At 34.8% G+C, this 23749-nt stretch overlaps 1 protein-coding gene across 1 annotated transcript in view; it reads right to left on the reverse strand.

The window, feature by feature from the left end:
* The window catches only part of LOC117115942 (serine/threonine-protein kinase H1-like), a 37822-nt gene extending 15136 nt beyond the window's left edge, over positions 1 to 22686 (reverse strand). The window contains exon 1 of the mRNA XM_033259836.1: positions 21546 to 22686. Coding sequence (XP_033115727.1) covers positions 21546 to 22388 — 843 coding nt within the window. The 5' untranslated portion in view covers positions 22389 to 22686. The remainder of the gene's footprint in view (positions 1 to 21545) is intronic.
* Positions 22687 to 23749: the final 1063 nt, after the last annotated feature.

Here is a 23749-nt window from a genome sequence, read left to right on the forward strand (position 1 = left end):
TGATGTGGTACTGATTATTCTTGATTGTTTTATTTAAACATAAGCAGACCTTTTAAACTTTTTAACTCTAAGCTCAATTGCATTAGGCGTCATCTCCACCGGCTTTCGAACGACAGAAACAAGTTTGAGAATGACTTCATTCCGAACGCATTTGAGAAATTCACCTAGGCCTACCTCATTATATTCTCATTGAATATTCATTCGCTTAGCGGTTCTTAACCGAGGTTCAACAGAAACGCTTCCAAACGTGCTTGGTCGTGTTTGAACTTTCCAGTATTTTAAGACTTTTTTGGCTGGGCCTAGGAATAGGATTCACAATTTTTACTCAACATGGATAACCCTAGGCTTCGTATTTACAGTCAAAAATTAATTGCCATAGATTCAACATTGTTTAGCGCATAGGCGTAACAAAATCTTGTTAATGTGCGCCATTGTAAAAAAACTGCCTGTCTTGCGATGCTGCAGATTCAAGTCGCATGTGTGTGAAAAAAGTGTGAGGTAGGCCTAGGCCGCCACTAGCTTGCCAAGGCAAGGCCCTTGATGAGTGTTGCCTAGAGGCTACTACTACACAAATGTCATACGTTTAGCCGGCGAATAATCCGACCGGGATGTATCAGGAATACACACCATCCCTATCTTACAAATATAGGCTTATAATCAGTTACCAAAGCCATGGCATGAGAATTTTAACACGGTGGTAAAGGTACAACAAACTTTTAATCATATGCAGCCAAAGGTCAACACTAGCCAGGCCCTAGCGAATTGAATATCATTATACAGTAAATTTAACATGTTTATTAAACTATTTTAAAGTCACTACATGTTTATAAGAGTAAAATACTGTATAATTGTACTAGGGTGTTTATTAATATTATACATTCCCTGAATTTAGTGAAAACATACAAAAATACAGAATGTTTTATCATCGCGGCTGATATTTGTCAGATCACAGGTTTGAAAGGGCAAATAAATAACTTCCCCTGGGCCAGTAGGCCAGGATTGTCTGCATAGCTTCTAGGCCAGCCCTGCAAAATATAGCTACACGTGTACCAATCAATTAAAATGAAAGTGGGCCCGATAGGCCACACTAGGTCTACTAATGAACCTGACGTCTAGTGCTGCGGTTGGCACGATCGTCTGTCACAACAACAGAAAAGGACAGGCTAGGTCTAGGCACTGCTGAACGTGAAAGAGTTAGGCTTAAGATTGGGCGCAATGTGTAGTTTTATGAACCACAAAACAACGATTATTGTGTAAACCAGTAAGTTGTGTTGAACATCAACAATCGTATCTTAAAATACAGTCAGGCACAAATGCGTCTAAACGTGTAATCAGTCAACCATTTAACGGGGGTGGAGCAATGAGCTAACGGCCTCAAACATGAATGAATGGGCAAGAAACGCACCCTGGCTAATGGTATTTCTGGGTGTGTTAGGATAGCTTGTTGGAATACAGTAGAAAACGCATCAGAACGCGATTCTGTCGTTCGAAAATCGGTGGAGATGACGCCTTAGAGACCATGTTCTCATAGGCGTCAATTTTAAATCTCTGGGGACAAGAATAATTTTGTGAATGTTGAATATTGTGACACCATGAATGTTTATAAGCTTTAGCTAGAATGTCAAATGTCAGTATGCTTATCAACATTTACCAAATGTTCCCAAAACAGGAAAACACGACTTGTGTGCATTATGACGCATTATGACGTAGTAATGTAGTAACAGATAAAATAATCTACTATTTTGTTTATACTGTATACAGTGTCTGTTTACAAAAGTATCAAATAAAACTGAACTATAACAATTGCATGAGTTTCCCACTATTTTAAATTCTTTTGTTTCCTTTAGTTTACGTACGGAGAGATATTCAAATGTATATACTTTCATAAGAAGTTCACTAAAAAAAAAATGTGCCGAGTACAATAAGCACTCAACGTTGATTAACTGAAGGCTCTGACACCGCTCAATGGATTGATATGAAATTTGGCACACTTATATAGAGATCATTTTGGAGTGTAATTAAACATGTTATTTTATAAATTTTTGAATACATACACAACCTACAAAAACAATCAATTATTATCTAACATGCAGATTGCACAAGGAGCAACCTCAGTCTACCTAATCTAAGCCTCACGATTATTGCAGGCAACACTAGTGAGGTACATTATTTTTTCCCAGTACAGTGGTAAAAACTGTAAATAAATGCTGATGGTACACCATTTATGCTGAAAAGAACTGTTGGTTTGTTGAGTGTCGATGTATCTACTGAGTTGCTACAAACATCAGAAATTGGTATTCAATATAAAAATAATATTTTCTACAGAGTTTAAATTTATGTAAAATATAATATGTATTTTTACCAAACAAATAGGACTATTATATCGTAATTATTATTATTTTGATATTGATAAGCTGAGCTTTAAACTCTTTTTTATAAATTTTTATCGCAAGTTGAGTTGTCGACCACTGTGTTGCACAAACTACCTGTGATACTCTCCATGTGAACCCTACAAATGACTTTTATTCAGGGCAGTTGATTGAGGCTTCATCGGCCCCTTGGCTCGGACCCCTGTTAGACACGTCAGCCCACTTGTTGGCAAATTTCTGGTGCCACCGCTGCACCTCAGCTCCACCTTGGTAGATGCTGAGGTAGGCCCAATAGCCTTTTATCGTTATGGCACCACTAGGTTGATAAATATGTTGCCCAGTAAAAATTTTGTTATGTTATTATTAAAACTAAATAAATTTCTTACAGGTACACTCTAACAGCAACATTCTTCCTTTGTAGAGGTCCTGTAGATGTTCAGGTTCCATAAACTTATTTTTTATTCTTTCTAGTTTAACCCTTAAAGTCACTACAGTAAAATAGATATTTATGTATTTATAAAGAAGTAGTTTACATTTTAACTTTTTCTGATTTTTCTCTAGAACAAGCTGCTACATTACTCCAGATTCTATATAGCAGTTACCCTAAAGGTAATATAAAACAAGTGGCTATTGATGAATTCAACTCTAGGCTCAGCTTTCATTCATAATATACAAGCATTGTCCATAACCCTGATAACATGAGCTGGTTGGCTCGCTCCATTCTTGTGGAAAATTGTTTGCAATCACGCGAAGATTAGATGACAATGCTTCATTTCTTTAAAGCTGAGTCAGTGCTGGCATTCACAAGCATTGTAACATAAAGGGCTAAGTAACTAGCAAATCGGAAGTGTAGATTGTCAAGATACTATTGTACTATTTGTTATGCTCTGATTTCTTTTTCTGCTCCTCATGCAGTAATACAAGTGTATAATAAACTTTAAATAATGATTAATAACACTAGACTTTAATTTTACCGTATCACAGGTGGTCTATAACCAGGTTCAGTGAAGGAATGGGAGGGGAGAAGGTTCCCTATAGGCTAAGTTTAACTCATAAGTGATTCTTTAATAGAAAAAGGTTATAATAAAATAACATTACAGCAGCAAACTGTTCAAAAAGGGGGGGGGGGGTTGGTCAAATATAAAACTTATTTTGTTGAAGTAATTTGTTTAAGTTGTTAAAAAGCCTGTCATCCAACGCTGAAAAGCTAAACTCAAGTAAAACACAAATATAAAAAATTGGAGATGTAGCTTGGGGTTTAAGATTTTTATTTGCCTTCCTATCGCAGAGTCCTGGGTTCGAAGCCTGTAAGCACAGGATTGTTTTTTTTCTTGATTAAGAAACTTCTTCACTTCCTAAACCTAACATTTTCAAATTATATAAATATTTAAGGGTCCCTGAATATTAGCTAAACTTCATGGACATGCTGGAAGGGTCACCATAAAAAAATCAATATCTCATTCATTTTCTCATTTTGAAGAATTGGTCAAAGAACATCAAACTGTATAAACCCAATACACTATTCCTCATAAACTTTGCCTCAAAAATAACCAGTCTCACCACAGTGTCGTTACCTAGTAGGTTACTCCATTCTGCCAAAACACAATTTTCCGACTGCTAGATTGCTGGACGAACTTGAATAAAATGCTGATGGCCTGTTCAAGCACAAAAATTATCCATACATCATCTGGGTAATTATCCATTACTTTTTTCAAAGCTGCATTGAACAGTTGCATAATCACCTTAACATCCAGATTTTTCATGAAATTTTGACTCTGAAACTTGCTGTAGAAAATTCCAAGTAAGACCGGCAAGTCCCGCAGTGGCGATAACTGCTTTAACTTAATTGATTTACCAGATGCATTATCAAGCCCAAGCGAAGAGAAATTGTTACATAATATCACAGATGTCCCAGTTTACTTCACTTTAAACTAAATGTCATAGAACCACACTTAGAATATGATGTCGGTTTGGAAAAACAACAAATTACATATCTGTTTTCTGTTTAAGAATACAAGCAGATTGTATAACAGCAGTAATTTGTGTAGGGCCTATATAAATTGTATACTCGATGGATTTATAATTACAAAACAAGAAGAAACTGTAATAAATAAACAAAAGAAGACACAAACGTATCGTGTCTAGGCAACTGTGTGACCAACAGTGAAAGAGACTGTTGGCCTCCCGGAGTTTGCTCTGATTAAGAGGCTTGGCTATTAATATTAGTACTATTTTGACTGACTGTAAGTATAAGCGAGAGGTTTAATATCCTGTCCGTAACAAAATAAGACCAATTACAACATGAATTTATATTTCCCCACCACATTACCGGTAAATTGCTGAAAGATGTATTATTATTATTATTATTATTATGAGATCTAAACGGAAGGTGAAGTGACAGCCAGTCTAAATTGCAATGTGTAGACAAATACAAGAACTCCCAATAATAGAATTATTCTATGATTTATGTTCTTTGAAAAGGACACAATAAGGCGATTTAAACATGGACTGCAAGTAAAGCTACTGTAAAATGTTTATCAATGAGATAAGGAGAATAAAACGAAGCTAAAACCGGTCTGCAAATTGTTCCCAAGTACCACAACAATAGTTATTAATACCGTTGCGTGCAAGTGGTACAAAAGAATTGGCCTGTTTTGAATTTCAAGAGTACTAAACAACTGATTGGAGGGATATTCAAAGAACTCCCGGATTACAGTGTACACGCAAATATAACTTCTGACATTGGATATTATTATCTTAGAGAATCAGCCTACCAGACAATTTATTAAACTAAATGATAAAATAGATATATGAACATCTTTTAAAATTACAATCTAACTCCCGTGACAAAAGAAACGTCATCCAAAAAAAACAAAAAAACATACAGTGTCACTAGAAAGAAACAATAAGCTATAAATTAGTGTAATTACTATTTACTTGTATATAAATTACTTGTTTTTGGGCTTGCCACACAAAAGCATTTGCTTTTTTGGATATGCTCTCTTCAATTATTATCAATTCTCATCTATTGAATTGTTTACATTGTACTTTTTTTTGTCTATGAAGAAAATAAATGTTTATTTTCAATTGAATTGAAATTATTATAAAATGTAGTAGGCCTACTATATTACAGCAAAAATAATGTTGAATTCCCTTTAATATACAAAACATGTTGTAAACATTTCTGTTGAAAACCACAATTCTCAGTTGATTTGAAACTTTTTAAAAAACTATTAGCTACTGCCATCAACATAAAAATTGCATTAGTTTGCTATTAAAAAAATTGGATTCGTTCCAGCACCTTACTATCAGACCATTTCATTCTCTGGGATCAGGCCACACTTCACCTTCGTACGGCACAGTACAATAGATGATTTTACTGTCACATCATCCAATGTATAACATCCAAAATAGCACTTTCAATCATCATGAATTTACACAAATTACTATTTAGCCCATTGATAAATATATGTGTAAGTGTTACTGTGAGGTACTTGGGTTGCAAAGTATTGCCATAAGAGAATATTGAATACTCAACTGTAATTTTAGAATTTTAGAAAGACCTTAAGTTAAAACCAAAGATGAAAATTCAAATGATAAAATATTGAGTTGGATTTGTAAGAGGCTAAGGTAGGGGCGCCACAACGTACAGCCATAATAACGAGCTTTTGATTTGTTCAATGACACAACACTAGAACGGAATCACTCATGCGTGACCATCCTACCGGGCATTCTACGTTTTCTGCATACGTATATTTGCCTAAATTGAGTCCTAGAATCCACGCGACGAGAACTTAACATTCTCGCATGCGCAGGTGAGTTTTAGTGACGTCCTTATGTTCTACCTCCTACCATCATCGAGCAATCAAAAGCTCCCTCACTTTGGCGCTGGTTCGACCGGCACACTCGTCTATCGTTCTGGTGGTGGAACAAGTCTTCTAGTATAAGGACTATAAACTGTAGGCCTACACCTAATGTACACAATATGGCTTATGTGAACTTTTAAAGAACTCAGTACCTTTCCGGATGAGAAGGGGATTACCCCAGTGTACTGATCTATTCAGCCTATGTTGCAGACAGATGAGAGCTGGTAACGGTCTAGTAATGTTTGTTGATCCTGTTTTACCTAATTAATAAATAAATTCAATTCAATTCAGATACAAAGAGACACTTGAGTGAGAAACAAGTTGTCAGCAATGTACTATCTGCAGGTCTTGACTAAATATCCTTCTTTAATAATGAAAAGGCAATTCAATACCAAATTATAATCTGTATATTATGTATGGCAGATTACATTAATTCCTTATTACTGTATTGCATATTTAGTATAAAAATACTTCTTTAGAACAATAAGGATATGCAATTCTAAATATTATTCTAGAATACAGTTAGAAAACCAAATTGAAAACCAAGAAACTGTGTAGATTGACCTAATTTAAAGAAGTGTACGCAATGAAACCTTGCTGTTTTATACCCAACTTCCAACACTTGGCCACAAGAGCAAATGCTGACAAAAAAAATCATATTAAACTTTTCAACTTCTGGTGTATCCTAGGGCCAAACTTAGGTCAAGCAATGTAGTTTAACCAAGGCCTATGGCAGTAACTGTTAAATTAATCAAAATTTTGCACCAAAAATTTGAAAAGGTTATTTAATTGTGAATAGAAAAGAGCTATTCTGTGGAGAAATGTAATTGTTTTGCCAAAAGATCAATAGCAGATTACTTTTGTTGGAAGACAAAAGTTAAACAAAAAACAAACCAGTTTTTAAAGGGTATAACACAATAGCCTAACAGTGCTGTAGTATAAGAATAGTATAATACATACTCCAAGTATTGAAATGCACGAGATCGTGTCGTGTCATCATCAGGAATCATTCCTGATGATGACATAAATAATTTTGAAATATTGAATCCCGACACGATGGCGTGCATTTCGATACTTGGAGTATGTATCTTATCTGAGATTAATCAGTGGACCTTTCGGTGCTGTAGTATTTTACAAAGGTTTCTACTTTTTAATTTATAAAGACTCAAGAAAATATAATAAAAAAGTAAACAATTTAAAGACCCTTTGTCTAAAAAGTATAGGCAGACTTTTAATGAATATTTTATTTTTTAAGCCAAAACCATGATGTATTACACAATTTAATTCACTACAGTTTTCATCAGCTTAATACAAAAAAATAATTAAAATAATTAAAACTGAAAAAATTGGTCTAAATATTGAAGTATAATTTCAATATAATAATGTTAAGCACCGTGAGTGGTTTTTAGGAGGATTGAGCGCTATATAAATGTTCATATTATTATTAAAGTTCCATCAAAACTACAACATGATCAAAGATTACAAACAAAATACAAACACTTTTAATGGCAATCTGCATATTAAAATAAATAAAATACAAGTTAAAGTTCAACAAAAATATGTATATCAGCCCTCTCAAGAGGATATTTTTTAAAGAGTGGTGGAATTTAAAAATTTGTTGTCCTCAAAAGTTAAAAGGAGGTGCACAAAATTCTAAAGGGTGGACATAAGCGTTGCCATTTTTGGTAGATATGCTGTGACACGATGTGGCGTGGCACATGTCACAGATTTTAAATTTCATTAACTCAATAACTTCACTTTCATTTAAATGCAATCAATATCAAAATATAAACAGACACCAAGTCATTTTATAATGGAATTTTTATGAACAAAATATTTCAAAATAGTTGATTCGAAACCCTCCACTGCCTAAAAAATCAATAGGTGTACCCAGTATGTTTTTAATTTGTAGGAGAGCAAGCAGAGGAAGATCTAGTGCAGATATAATTTATTTTCTGTCTTTTCTCATCGATAAGCGATATTTTTTACCAAAATTGAACGACAGCTTAAAATAGTTAGGCCTATAGCCTGTGCGTAAAGAACAGACCTGTAGTACAGGCCCTAGGCCGTGCATGTTATGTTCGTATTTCGCGATCGTAAATCGTGACCTTGGGACGGTCAGGACTAGGCCTACACTAAAGTGAAGATGCTTCTATAAGTTTTTCAAATACTGTAACATTGGCATTACAAATCACAAATATACTTCAATTATACTTTAAGTGCCATCACAAGTCGGCATTGCAATACTGGCCTAAATATAACATCAAAACTAGGCCTAGCTAGGTTATATTTTTTATCTTCCTCGCGCACAGCTGGTTACTTACAAGAAGTTCTAATGTAAGTCCTCCGAATCGAAAGATGTATATTTGGTAGATGACTAGTAAAATAAAAAATTTACATAAAGACGAACTTGTGATATTAAAAATAAGCTTTAGTTTTGAGTTATTATTTATGATCAAACTGCGGTGTCATCTTTCAATGAAAACTGCTGCAATCTCAAGCTGTGGGTGCAGACGTTGCAGAGATAAGGAAATATTAGTCTTGAGCGTACTTGGCTTGAAAAAAGACGAGTGGGGCCGGGAACCATGTGTGTAACATAACAGGTATCGGGTGATTTAGAACTGTCCATCTTCAAACGGGGTGTAATTATTTTTTTTTATTAAGAGTAATATTGTTGGTTGTCTGTAAACTTTCACTGGTTAGGCAATGGTTTAGCTTACATGTTTTTTAGCCAAAAATTTGGCATGAAAATGTGTTCCGCATGAAGTTTAGGTAAATTCAATTAATAACATTGCTTTACAAAATGTAAACAAGTAAAAAAAAAGAAGTGGGGTCCAACTTAGTCCAGGAGGGTGATTACATTTCTTAAGATTGATAGACTGCAACTACATTTGAAATTACTACAAAATCTGATTTTTTAACGTCATATTTGTTCATCGATTCGTAAAATCACTGAATATTACGATAGTCTCACCTATGCACAATACTGAACGACGTCCCACCCAGCAGACTACTTTAAGCACAGGTACACCTTGCTGGGGGCCCTAGTGTAGGTGGAGTGTTGGCAAGGGCACTAAGATGTTTAATTCAGGCCTACTGTAAGACTACAGTGATGGAGGACTGCTAAAAAAAAAATATAATTCTGGAACGCATATGCATACAGTTTGTTGGCCTATACTGTTTTCTCGCAAGGCATAGAGGCATGTTCAACATAATAGACCACCGTATATAGGTAAAAATAAATAGGAATCCCCTCGTCAAGACAGAAAAAATAACTCTTGTAAATAGAAACACAGAACCTCGTCATGGCAACGAACTAAAACTATTAGACATAAAGTACTTATTGAACAACGTAAATTTCTAAACAGCACAGATTATTTTGACCAAAGATAGCCAAATACTCCAAGAAGTACCATAAAAATAAGAGTCATCCCTACATTTAATAGACATAGCAAAGTATACATCCATCACTGTGTTATTGATTATCAGAACCAAGGCCTGAAAATTGACATGCACGGAGTGCTGTATCCATGGGAACAGTCAAGTATCGACAATATTGCAAACATTGTCGATCGTCTAACCTTTCCGGCACATATTTTCCAAAATTAATCAATCATACAGATCAATACAAACCAATAAAAAACAGAGAGGAAATTAATAAGGATTCTAAATATTTACACTTAGTAGAAGGATACCGTACTGCAATGGGATAAAGCAAGATATTTATAATATAATGGACAATTAACTGAATATGAGTGCTGTACTCATCGTATTACGTTACTGTGTAGGCCTAATGTACAGTAATGTATATTCTCGCATATTAAAGAAAAGGCTTAAAATAGCAAATCACGATTGAAAAACAGGGGGTCGTCTTTATACCTTATTCACGCAACACATACAAATTTTTGTTTTTTAAATAATGCATGTTCGTCATATGTGCAGATCGTGAGTAACACGCCAACTTACTACTGAAATGAAGTTACTAACTGTTTTGAATGAACGCAATTTTAAATGTGGGGAAAGAAGATTTTGATGAACATTTAAAATAGTATTATTAAAACTATGTTTGGTGAAGCGCTTATTCAAGAGCAACTTATTAGATCTATCATTTATGGTATGTACAGTAGCATTAGTCAATACAGGTTCATCATTATTTTCTTCAGCATCTTACTGTACATATTGTACCTACAGTACGTAGAATGTGTGTAGATCCTAAAATCTTTATTGATCATTGCAACAAACATGCTTATGATTACATTTAAAAAAATGAAAAATAAAAAAAAATTATCATCTTGCAATATGAATACCATGAAATTGAATACAGGTAACGCAGTACAACTTTGCAGATGTTCTGCATACCTGATTCTTTATGAAGCACCAACGTGAGGTCTCTAAATGGCTGGAGGGATTCTAATTTCCTATGTCCGAATTTCAATACAGCTGATGAAATAGTTTATATTCTCTGTAGACACTTTGTACTTTAGACTCACTCTATAATTTATATAGCTGGCTGGTGGATGCACTATAGTCTGGGATAAAATGAAATACAGGTAAAATAGCATTAACCAGCCAACGAACTTTGTTGTATCTAGTCCAATTCCAGTGTAAGTTTACCTTTTTATCTAGACCACCCCCTCACTTTTGAGAAACATAAGAAAAAAGCTCCGTCCTAATATCTAGCCATGCATTATTTACTGTTGGAATCTCATTTCATCGAAATGGGGTACAACTGCCTAAAGTACGATAGATCATTTTTAGTAGGCTGAGCACAACTGTCTTTTGAGTGTTTCTTTTCAACCACATTTATAGAGTGACCCTTGCAGAGTATTCTGCCCTCTTAAATAAATGAAAAATTGATGCTTTTATCTGCGAAGTCTCTTTATGAGGCTTTAGGGAATGGAGTTGTTTTAGTCGTGAGAAAAAGTCTTGCTGTTATAGGAATTGAACCCACAGGACCCTGGGATTAGAAGGCTTAACTGCTAAGCTATTTAACTCCACTTTTTTGAATGAAGCCCATTATATTCCAGGGTAGGGAAAGTGCTAGTGGGGGGATGTCCTCTGGACCCCCGCTTGGACTTCTGTTTGGGATTTTTCAGTCGTTTGGGAAAAATCAAATTTCGAGTGCCAAATTCAAACATGCCTTACAAAGCTGTCAAATTTTAGAGATTAGAACTGTGTAAGTTGCAGCATTTATGGGATATACTTGCGAGTACTTTGTAGCACAAGTGGAAAATAACCGGGGTGCAATTGGTAGTAAGTCCCTGGCCTATCCTGTGTCAAAGTGCCACGATTTTCCACACGATGTTAGCGGGAATTTTAATCAGGATTGGGTGCTAAGCCCTGTGCTAAGCCTATACCTTTGGTACAGCCACGATATCGTGACCGGACAGAACACTTTTTACCATCGGGAACCAATCAATATTGTGCCCTCTCTGGCACTATTGAGTGTCCTTTTTGCTGTCATCTTTTAGAGCACAGTATGATTTTGGTAAATGGTAGTTCAAGTCCATAAGAATTTTTAGTAAAATAGATAGCGCAAGTGTCTCATGTCTTGAAGTGGCCGCAGCATCCCCCTGTTTGGTTGGTATGCAAGTGAGCTCTCAGGGCAATTGTATGGGTAGCAGTGGTGGTGCCAGCTCTTCCCCAACAGGTGGCTGGTACCCCTGACAGAGTGGGATGGGGGCGGGGGTAAAAAAATCAATAAAAAAATTCCCTGACAAATTTAATTTTGTCCCCGACCAAAAGGGGGAGGGGGTGTGTGTAGATCCCCTTGTCTGGGAGCTTGGACTCCCTTGCCGGAGAATTTGTGGTGCCGTCCCTGTTTCAGGGGTAGTGCAAACATTTTACGCATGACTGTAGTCATGCAGGTGCGGATCCAGCAGGGGGGGGGGGAGACGTTTTGCCACTAAATTTTAAAAAAATTTCAATGCATACTGTATCAATGTTATGTATTAAAATAAACCCTACCTACTACCTTATCTATTCTGAAAATGTTGTGCCAACCGTTTTAAATATTCTGGACCAACTGCTGTCATGGCAGTCTTTTGTATAGATACAGTAGCGAGACTGCTGCATGTCAAATAAAAAAATTTATGCCAAATATGTTGAATGAGCTAGAATTCATTAATGACAACAGAATTCCATAGATTAGAGTAACCTTCATCTATAACATCAGACATGGCTAATTTTCATAAAATATTTTGACATGAATGACACAGCAATTTCATAAGCAGTAAAATCTAGGGTCTTTACAGAACATTCAAATTAGGTTGTAATTTAACTAACAATGAGAATTTTATATTGCTATGGCTACATGTATACATACCACTGATTATCTATACAGTATGAAAACCAGGATAAAGCACAGTGTATACCGCTCTTAATTAATACCATGAGCTAGCACAAGCTATTATAATACCAGTAAAGCGTAATTAATAATGCACAATTAGATTAATTGATAACTTAGTTATGGACCCTAAATTTAAGTTGAATTACCTGAAATGCCATTTATTATCAGTTATATAGTCAGTTATTTAGGGGACATCCATAATTGTAATGATTAAAGATTACAAAACATACACTTTGGGAGGATGGGGTTGAAAGTGTAAGCATGAGTACTCTTTATATGAAAAAGATAAATGATGATCTCAAAATGGCACAAATCAATATTTTATTGTGTAGACTTTCAAGGGGAGGGAGGGGTCATTGAAAAGACTATGCTTTGTATTCTTATGAAAATTATGGATGACCCCCTTAGAAAATTTTCAATTTTCCAGTAGCGAAAAGCACCCCAACCTTCCCCCCCCCCCCATTTTGCCACTAAATTTTTAAAAATTCAATGCATATCAATGTCATGTACTCTCACTTATCTTTTCTGAAACTGCTGTGTCACATCGTTTGAAAAATTCTGGATCAGCCCCTGGTTAAAGTTACAGGTGCAATGGATTATACATTCTTGTGACACAATCATCAACCTTGTTCTTTGGAACAGTTAATCATGATATAAACAAAAGCTGTAATTAATGCATCATCTCAGTCAATAGTGGGCATTCCAGTATATTTTAACAGCAGATAAATTGCTGCAAGGCAAACATTATGTGCAGTGATTGTTGAGAGGCACACATGTTTGCAAACTTCCAAGTCACAACTGGATTGGATGATGACTGATGTACTGGCACATCCCATGACCTTCCTGAAAGATCAGTGAAGGATGTATTATGGAGGTACAGTATTGTACCCTGATAGACCAATCCATCAATCAAAAATAATTTTTTGTAGTTTGTTGTAGTGGTAATTAGAAGAGTGTTTTCCACACTACTCCTGACCATGGGTTCAAATCCTGTGAAGTCTATTTTTGTTTTCATTATCTTTTATTTCATTGTCCGTACTACTAAACATAAAATCCTATTAACGGTCAAGCCATTTAGGCATCAGGCCCGGGATTTATCAATCTCAGCTTAGCAAATGTTTGAAGTCAAAAAAGTTAAAATGTCCTAAAGCAAATATCTTTACACTGATTTATCAAACCATCTTAGCAAAATGTTATCTTAAAAGTTGTTTTAGATGGTGCATGAGTACGAATCAGGCCCGGGATTTATCAATCTCAGCTTAGCAAATGTTTGAAGTCAAAAAAGTTAAAATGTCCTAAAGCAAATATCTTTACACTGATTTATCAAACCATCTTAGCAAAATGTTATCTTAAAAGTTGTTTTAGATGGTGCATGAGTACGAGACTTCTTAATTTCAAGCAATTTTTAAGCTAAGCAGGGGTTTATTTAGGAGCCGGCGCATTCAATCGGCTACTACGATGTTTTGCCGGCAACTTCAATCAATGGTGTACAAAAATTAATACAAAACCACCAATATAAATAGCACAAAAGGCCTATAAAGAACTTTATTTACCTACACTAAGTTAATATGAAGATATTAGACAATAGTATGCACTCATTTCGATGTTCTTTTCTGTTAAAAGTTCATTAAAATTTCTAGCAATTTTCAGACTCCATGTGTGTCATTAATGAACTTGCAGCGTAGACAAAGTTAAAGTTTAAAGTTCGGCAGTCGCGCCTGGGTGACGTGAGTCCATCAAAGAAGCCACGCCTCTGAATCACATGTTAGCCATTAAGATAAGAGAAATTTCTCCTCCATCACATGCTCTGGTGATAAAGACATACATCGCCCAAACTTTTCTTCTTTACATTGGGCTTCCAGGTTTTCTCACCACGAAGAAGAAAAAAACAGATCATCATCGTCATTTTAAAATTAATTTGTGTATGACTATGAACCTTTTATTTTCATTTTATTTTTCTACAGGTATGTTAAACACGATAATATTAACATGACAGTATCAGAATGTTTGTTTTTTTACTAGCCCTCTTTGTGATGAAATAAATAATTGGGAAATGATAAATAATATAAATAACACTGACTCAAATTCGTTTACACTCGGTGGCAGAGGTAGAAGCCGAACCAACTTATTGAATGTTGTTTACACTCTCTTAATTTCAGACTCATCATAGATAGTACAATGATTAAAATGGCAAAGCAAGCCAAGATTGTCTTAATTCACATCACATGAAACATTTTTTTCTAATGTAGTATCCATTCCTTTTCGATATCTGCGTAAATTATTATTATTAACTATTTTTGCTCTCCTTAGATGTTTTCTTCAACCTATTTCAGCAACCTAGGACGATGCAATGTAGATCTAGTGCATAGGCCTAAATGGGGAATCCCCACAAATGTTGTGAAAAGAAACAACTTCAGCATATAAAAATTGTATTTTTAATTTATTTTGGTGGATTTTATTAAATGTGTGTATAAACTTAAAAGAATATATTTCAATTATTGAATCAATATTCTGACCTTAAATTCCGATGTTGAGCTCGAAAAATTCATAAACCCTTGGCCAGCTATTCTAAACTACTCAGTAAGTATACTAATTAGGGAGGTTCTGATCCTCACTGCATGTGATTGCACATGTGCAACCACTGTGCAGTGTATACTAAGAAGTTATAATGGAAACTGAATTTTGTACCATGTCATACCACGATGTTCAATCATCATCAATCAATGTGTTGAATCAATATTAGGCCTACAGGAAAATAATTTGTAAACATTGATAACATTGTTCATTTTGTAGGATGCTTGAATACCATACAAAATTTAGGAATATCATGAGTGAGTACTGTATGTGTGTAAACTTGTCTCTTTCTTAATCTGTACCTGGGATAGCCAGCTAAGTCCTGGTCCTACAGCTGACGTAGGCTGCAGGCTTATGGTGCCTAGCCTAGGCCTACAGTAGCTAATTAGCCTACACAGTGGCTGCAGGCCTATCTAACTTAGGCCTAGAACTCACGATACAATATTTTCAGCTATTGTATGATATTCCTCTCATGAATAAAATTTAGGCCTTTTGCGAAAGTTTAATGTCGTGGAAACGCCCGAAATTATCAATTCGCAAAAGTTTCTGGTTTTACAGTATCTAGGCTAAGCCTACAGTATGAAGAATGTAAAAATATCAACTTTTTTAAAGCTCAGCTAGTAGTTTATTCTGAAAACTGTTTTTTTTTTAAATGATGTAGAGAAATGCCATCAAATGGGCTTAAAAAACTCTAAAACCCTGGAGCGCAAGGGGACTTCGCCCCCTTGCCCACGACCTATTTGAATTTACTCTCCTGTTTGATAAATCCGACCGCAGCACTGCACTGAATACACTTTTTTTCGTGGGGACAATATGCGTGGGAAATTTATGCAGAGGAGAATTTTGATGTGGGCGGAGGTAGACACACTCAGAGTGCCCACTAGTTTTATGTTTCTGTTCCCTCCGGTTCTCTTGAGTTTCAGATTAGTTTCAGATTATGAATATCATTGGTACAGTAGCACTCTGCACAGATGACAGATGTTTATACTCATCAAACTCGTGAAGACAGACACCGAGAAAAAAATTAAAGATACTACAATATACATTGTACAATAATACCATTGCTGCATTATAAACTGGTACAGAAATGCTGTATTTTGGCTATAATACTTTACATCCTAGTTTTGCAAACATGCTGCCTACCAAAAAAGGTGAAGTCAAATAAAAATAACATGTTATTTTTCGCCTGTAGAAAAATAAAATAATTATTTGCATTATAATGCACACCACTAATATTAAATCTTTGGATGAAGATTCTTTCTCGCAATTAAAATGAAGCCCATCAATCCAAATATCTAATGTTTACAGATGTATTCAACTTTACACAGCATTTATTTCTTCATGAAACTGCATTTTCTCTTCCGCATTTGGCAGAAAAATTTTGCTAAAGGAAATTTTATTTAATTTGGTTTTATTGTGCTCCGAAAAGTTTGTTATATGTAGTAAGTTTAGCCTTGTAGTTAATGAGTTTACATGCACATATTGCAAAAGCAGACTTGTAGAACAGTAGTGCAGACAGGCCAGGGCATTCAGCTGTTGTTGCTACTACAACATATGCTGCTAAAATCTCTGAATTTCTTATTGTTTTTTGTGTAATGTATGCAAGGAGGTACACAAAGGAAAAATTAGCAAATGAACTGCTAAAGGCAAATTAGGCTAGGAGGTTGGCTGTTTCATTGAACCTGTCCTGCCAGCTTAAATGATGATTAATTACACACCGAATGGCTACCTACCATAATAGTGTGTCAATCGCTATTGTTAGTTATTCGTGAAGGTTCCTCGAGCTATACTACTGTACGTTGGCAGTACTAGTATCATTGTGTTAAAAAAATAATAATTTCAAACTAAAAATTGCATTCTGATCATGAATAAAATTACAATATTAATAAATCAATTGTTTATATTATTATACTAGAAATTGCAAATTGCAAGTGAAGTGCTGTGAAGTACAACTGCATATAAATGTTCTTCGAACAAAATTATTTATGCGAGTCAAGTGAAAATAATGAATAATAAAAATATAACAAATAATACAGTATGAGACACGACCCATTGTCTATATTAGAACAGTGTTGGTACCGTGTATGCCAGTCTACAACAAGCGTCGCCTAAATGTAATAACTAGCACGCTGAAATAGGCTAGTAAATAAGTTTAACTGGGTTCGTAAATAATATTGGCCTCAAAATATTGTGGCTAAGACATGGGCCGATTAAACATACAAATAGGAAACCTAGAAATATAGTAAAAACGCTGAATAGTAATACTCCAGCGTCGCGACATGCTGACGTTGGTACGAGTAGGTTAGTCTACAAACGTTGCCTAAAGTAATTGATTTTACCTGGCAGAACGAAAGAAGGAAACTCCGCTTTTCAGTCATCGTAGGCCCCTGTTTTTTGACAAACAATGACCTTTCAGAGGTCAAATTGCTGTCAAGAATATGAATTGGCTGCTTCGCAGCAAATACTGTACAACTTAAGAATATGTTTGTATTAAAATGCAAAAAAACTACTAATTTCATTGGAAGTATAGTAAATAATAACACATTCCTTTACTAATTTTAAGCACAGACTAAAAGGATGAATATCAAATCATGTACCTCCATAACACATGCACTGCAAGTCCTTTAGCCTTGAGTTTTTCCCCTAATTTTTTTTTATCCCCCAGTAACAAGATCTAACAAGAGCCAAAGACCAGCACCATCTGAAACAATTCCTGTCTAATTGGAGCATTCTTCAGAATTTCATGAGACCCACACAGAGCTGGGAATCAATTCGTTCTTGGCAGGACATAACACAGTTAATTCATACAAATTTCAATTGGCCTGCCTGAGCCCCTGTAAAGTACAGCATTTGCAATACTCTGCAGTGCTCTTGGTCTCTGGGTTTTTACTAGATAATCTGAAAGGAAGGAGAGGCGTGATCAGTATGATTCAATTACAGGGCAACAAAGTCAAGTAAGAAAAAAGTTGAGTGTAAAGAAAATATGCTTATAATCATGGACTATCTTATAATGGTAATTTTAGCCTGCAAAAAATGTTAAAAGAGGTAGGAAATATGCCTACAGTACTATATATTCTATAGTACTATAACTACCAATACTTATAAATTCCAAAAACTAAATACTGTATCATTGGACAAATAGTATTAAAATTACAAAATATGCTTTCTCAAGTTCAAAACTTTAGATTGAATAACGAGGAACCACTCGAAATGCCTGCTAATCCCATCCGTATGGCCTCGCAATGGTCTCCACTTCTATTCCTACCTTGTATTAAAAATCACATGAATAATTTCTATAATTACCTATTTTGTCTAGTTGATCAATGCATCTAGATCCCAAAACATATGCTCCAATAACTTAACCATCATGATTAATAGTTTTAAAGATTAGGGCCGTTCACAATATCTACATTTTTGCAAGCATACAAATAGTATGTCTACTCTTTTTTAATCCTCCCTCCCCTCTGAAAGTGTACAAATCAAATTTAGATTTTTTTTTGTCAAAAACCATTCTCCATTTTTTGAAACATCAATTAAGTACTGTACTTGGTTTCATAAAAATGTCTAATTATATTCATAGTTGCATTATAATTTGGCATAAAACACTATTATTTTAAATATTACATGTTAATTTGAATAATATTTTCATGCATATGTAAATGTGTACACATTTGTCTACCCCTTACCCCTAGCGTATTGTTTGTGCACTTGTGAAAATGTTGATAATTGTGAATGACCGCTCACTCTTAAATGGTTTATAATATTTATTGACCAAACTACTTAAATAATGTTTTAAATGAAAAGTTGCATGACATACTTTTGGATAGTGTATATCACAAGATATTGTGTAAATTATACCATTATATAGTTCAGTTTTTTTTTTCAACTATAAAGATAAGTAGAAAGAATTATACAGTACTTCAGACTTAAACTTTACTCATTTATACAGTATAAACTTGTAAAATGTTAAAAGTTATCTGTGCAATGGTAGTAAACAGAATTATATCTAAACTTTTACAGTTGATCACTTTACTACAGTACACTTTTATTTGTTTTATAAGTACCAGTAAGATTTTGCTCAGGCTCATTGTTCTTATTTTTTGGCTGATTTGTAGGCTCAAAATGTTCTTATTTTGTTCTTATGTTACACACTTTATAAACATAGAAAATTATTATTGTACAGCAGTATACACTGTACTGGAATGTAGGTAAAAATTGGCCAAGGAAAAAATGGTCCCTGAAAAAAAGGACCCTGAAAAAAGGGCCCCAAATGACAGGCGGTACACCTACTGTACTGCATTATAGTGTATTTTTTACATAGTCATACCTACTGCACATAAGGTAGATATAATTGTTTGGTTTTTCTAGTTTTTTAATATAAAAATCTCATTTGACATTTTACCTCAGTCTTAATTTGTTCTTATATATTATTCTTAATTTTCAAGAAATTTCATCCTCAGTGTTCTTATAAATTGTGTTCTTATAAAAAAACAAAAGTTTAATATAAACCTTAAATGTCAAGGGCAACATGCATGACATACAGTATGAGAGTGGAGCGAGCAACGCTGACTGAGGCTGTCGACTCAGTTTAGTTCAGTCTGTAATTTCATATAGTTTTTTTTCTATTACATCCCAATTTCCCTCTGGTGAACAAATTTTCTTGGCTAGGTATGTGTAAAATTTATCAGAGCCTAATACACTACTGACAGACATCACAGCATCAATCACTTTGTGCAAATATGGTCAATAGATTTACATTTTACCCCATTGTTCTTTTTTAACTTTCAGAATTCCTCATTAAAGCTAAATTCATATTTGTTTCACATCCATATGCTATTCTTTTCATGGATGGTCTAAATTTTTAGGCACAAATATTTTTCAGAAAAAAATAGATTTAATACAACTACTGTAAAGGCACATTGTTAAAATGGCCACTGATTTAAACATGTCCAACAGTGAAATCAATTAGACATTCTGAAAATGATTTTATTATTAAATGCGATTCTGTGTAGTGTGCTCAAAATAGTGAATTTTACTAGCGGAGGCTGTGATATAAAAGGCAAAAAATAACTGTTTTTGATATGTTGACTTTAAAGTTACCGTTGTTTAAAATTTAAAACAAAATTTAGACTTTTATGAACATTACATCTGTATCTCTCTTTTAAATACTGTAAGGACAACTTTTGATTATTATATGGCAGTTTACCTACCAAAATAGCCTATATACTCATAGAATAAAAATAATGGAGTTATTAGTCTTAGAGTCCAGGCATCTTAAATGTCTTCCAACTTAACAGAACATGATGGCAGTGACCTAAAATTTATTATTATGTCTGGTGTTTATAGACTAGACCAGTGCAAATTATCTTGCTAACATGCTGTAACCAGACTGCTTATGAGTGGCCCTGGTTGGTGGAATTAAGCAAAATAATAGAAATCAAACCAATGAAGAACATGCTTGAATACAGCAAATCTTCCTATATTTAAACATATATATAAGATCAATAAATTAGGCCTAAAATATGAATTTCAGATCTTTTTGTAAATTTACCCCAAAATCCTTCATACATTTAAGCTTTAAAGCATAAAGGAAGGTACATGAATTATGAACAAACGTTTCTTATGCTACGGCATCTTATATCAAATAGTCAACTCGATCTATACGAGTGGACTAAAACATATAAAATTAAAACCCTATTTTCAGTATCTGCATAAAAACAAATCACAAACATTTATCAGCCAGTGTTGTTCTCTAACCTCTGCTGCGCTGTAGCTCCAAGCTTCAGGCTGTCGCTTCCGGTACACACGTTCAATCCTACTTTTCCCAGGCTTTGCTTTGTGTCAACTAATAGGGAATCCATTGTCAAATAGGTGACTTTTTTAAACCAAATTAATTAATGAAACAAGATAATGATCTCAGAAATGCACTTTTAACAAGTAAATTGGCTATTTGTCTACACGTAGCAATGTATTCATGTGAAAGATAGGACTTCTTCGAGAATTTGACCTTACATTGACCTTAAATTCTGATTTACGACCATTTCCCATTACTTACTACCACTGTTTATCGCAAAGTGTATGTGACTAGAGGTTCCACTGAACATAAAACATTCAAATATTCATCACTATGAATATTATTTCAACATGCCATAGTGCATTTAGTTAGCAATGACTAAAGTTTAAGGTCAGGGTCAAGAAAACTCCACCAATTAACACCTCAGAGTTACAAAGGTTTGTGAGAACAATATACATCATGACCAATATTTATTACTTCTCAAGAAGAAATAATGTAGTCAGGTAGAGGAATAACAAAAATAAACAGCTACCAGTCAAATAGATTTTGCTGGTTATATGCAAGCAAAAATAAGCATAAAAACTTGAACTTACCTCGCCAGTATATGCATACTTTGCTCGTAATATTTTTCTATACAGTCTAGTTCTATTTTCATCATCAAATGGCATTCTACCACTTAATAAAATATAGGTTACTACACCTATTGCCCAAAGGTCCACTGCATTTGTATACGATTTCCGACATAAAATCTCTGGTGCGATATATTCAGGAGTTCCACATGTTGTGTTCATCATTACATCATCGCCACCTTTGCGACAACTTGCTAATCCAAAGTCTGTAATCATAATCTTAGAATTTTTACCCGGATGATAATATAGTAAGTTTTCTGGCTTGATGTCTCTGTGGGTAATACCCAAATTATGCAAATACTTCACAGCATCTAACACCATTCTCAGTACATGTGTTGCATCTCGTTCATTAAAATTACCTTTGGAAACAATGCGATCAAATAACTCTCCACCGGTTGCGAGTTCCATCACCATGTATATTCTGTCCTTACTGTCAAATACTTCTATCAACTGGATAATATGTGAATGCCTTACTCTTCGGAGAATTGATAATTCTGTTTCACAAACCTCTTTTCCCTCCTTCCTCTTCTCTACCATCTTAATCGCATATGGTTGTTTGGTTGTTCGATGTTCAACCCGAACCACCCTACTGAAACTGCCCGTTCCAATCAGTGCTTTAATAACATATTTGGCTGTCACTCTCGGATCAACTTTTACCTTGTATTTAGGAATCTTTGGGCGTGAATTGTCAGGTTTAGAGTAGGGAGTTACGCCATTCCCAAAGCCTGTTTCCACTTGTTTTACTAAGTCCTTCTTCTTACCAATGATCGGAGAATCCGGGGCTAGCTTTCCACTGCCGCAGCCCATCTTCGAAGCGATTGCCCGTGTTGGATAGAGTAAGTACAGCAGGCAGAACTAAATTGAGTAGGCTCAGGCATAACTCGATCTAAAGCACAAACGACGAACATTCATGGCAATTGGCAATTCACACAACATGTAATGCCCATGCCAGTCTAAAGTTTAGACTTTCTTCTCCCGCTACACTAGACAAAACTGTGTTTTTGTAACACCAGCACTTCATTACCCAACACCTTGCATGTTTACCTTCAGTGTAGCGAGTTTCTTGTTTTTACTTTAGTGTGATCGCAACGGACTCAGAGATAGATCTGGAATCTGAGAAGATGATATTCATCCGCGTGGTACCAGATGTAAAATGGCTCTCCTTCTTCAGCTCGGATCATAGATATATTATAGTCACGTACGAAATATTGATACTAATGTAACAATACGTTGTATGTAATATATTTTTTTACTGAAAATATATTTACACAAATAGATGAATCGATTTGTGTATTAAAAATATTTTAAAATATTGAAATGTAGGTGACAAGTAGTACCTTAAAATGAAATTGGAATTATACTATATAACCAGGGAGATATATAACATAATTATATATTAGATGTTATAATGTATATCAGGCCTATATACAGTGTAATGTAGGCCTAATCAGAAAAAAAACCAAATTATATATAATTTATATATATATATATAAATATAAAGAAAGAATCTCTCAATTTTTTGGGAAACAGTGCTCAATGCCACTGTAAAATCGTGGTAGAGCAAATATAATGTAGGTAGACAACGATACGTGTAAGGATTTTATTTTCGACTATTGAAGTTTCATGCAATGTGCAATCGTCAGGTCTGGGTTATTGAGCAGAAAGGATGGTATATATATACGTGTTGTGGAATTTACAGCTGGGAGAAAATGCTTTCATTAGGAACAGGTATATTATAAGTGATGGGCGTGAGGTTTGTAGAAAGTGGGCGTGGAAATTAACAGTTCTTGAGCAAGTATTTGTTGCGGTGACGACAGCACAAGCGGAGATCAACTCTGATCGTTTGTTTAATGTTTTGTTACGGTCGGATGCGATGATGTAATACTTTTCTGTTAGGCATAGGTTGCAGCGTTTAGTGATATTGTTATATGGGGGTGCTCGTTTTATTATGTTCTATTTAATGGTGAAGGGGGTGTTGCTTTCTTTCAGTTCCCATATATATTTTGACAGTCTCGTGCTGTTCTGATTCTTGCGATGATTGAAGGAGTGCTTGTGTGTGGTGTATCTGCATTTGAAGGTGTTCTCCGTTAATCCAATGTACTGTTTCGTGTCGTTTTGAGTTGTGATTTCGGCTTTGTAGACCACGTTCTGGGTGAGGCAGTTTCCAT

The sequence above is a fragment of the Anneissia japonica genome, unplaced genomic scaffold (assembly GCF_011630105.1).
Source record: "Anneissia japonica isolate Jap-2015-1 unplaced genomic scaffold, ASM1163010v1 scaffold27830_len515607_cov181, whole genome shotgun sequence".
Classification (NCBI taxonomy): domain Eukaryota; kingdom Metazoa; phylum Echinodermata; class Crinoidea; order Comatulida; family Comatulidae; genus Anneissia; species Anneissia japonica.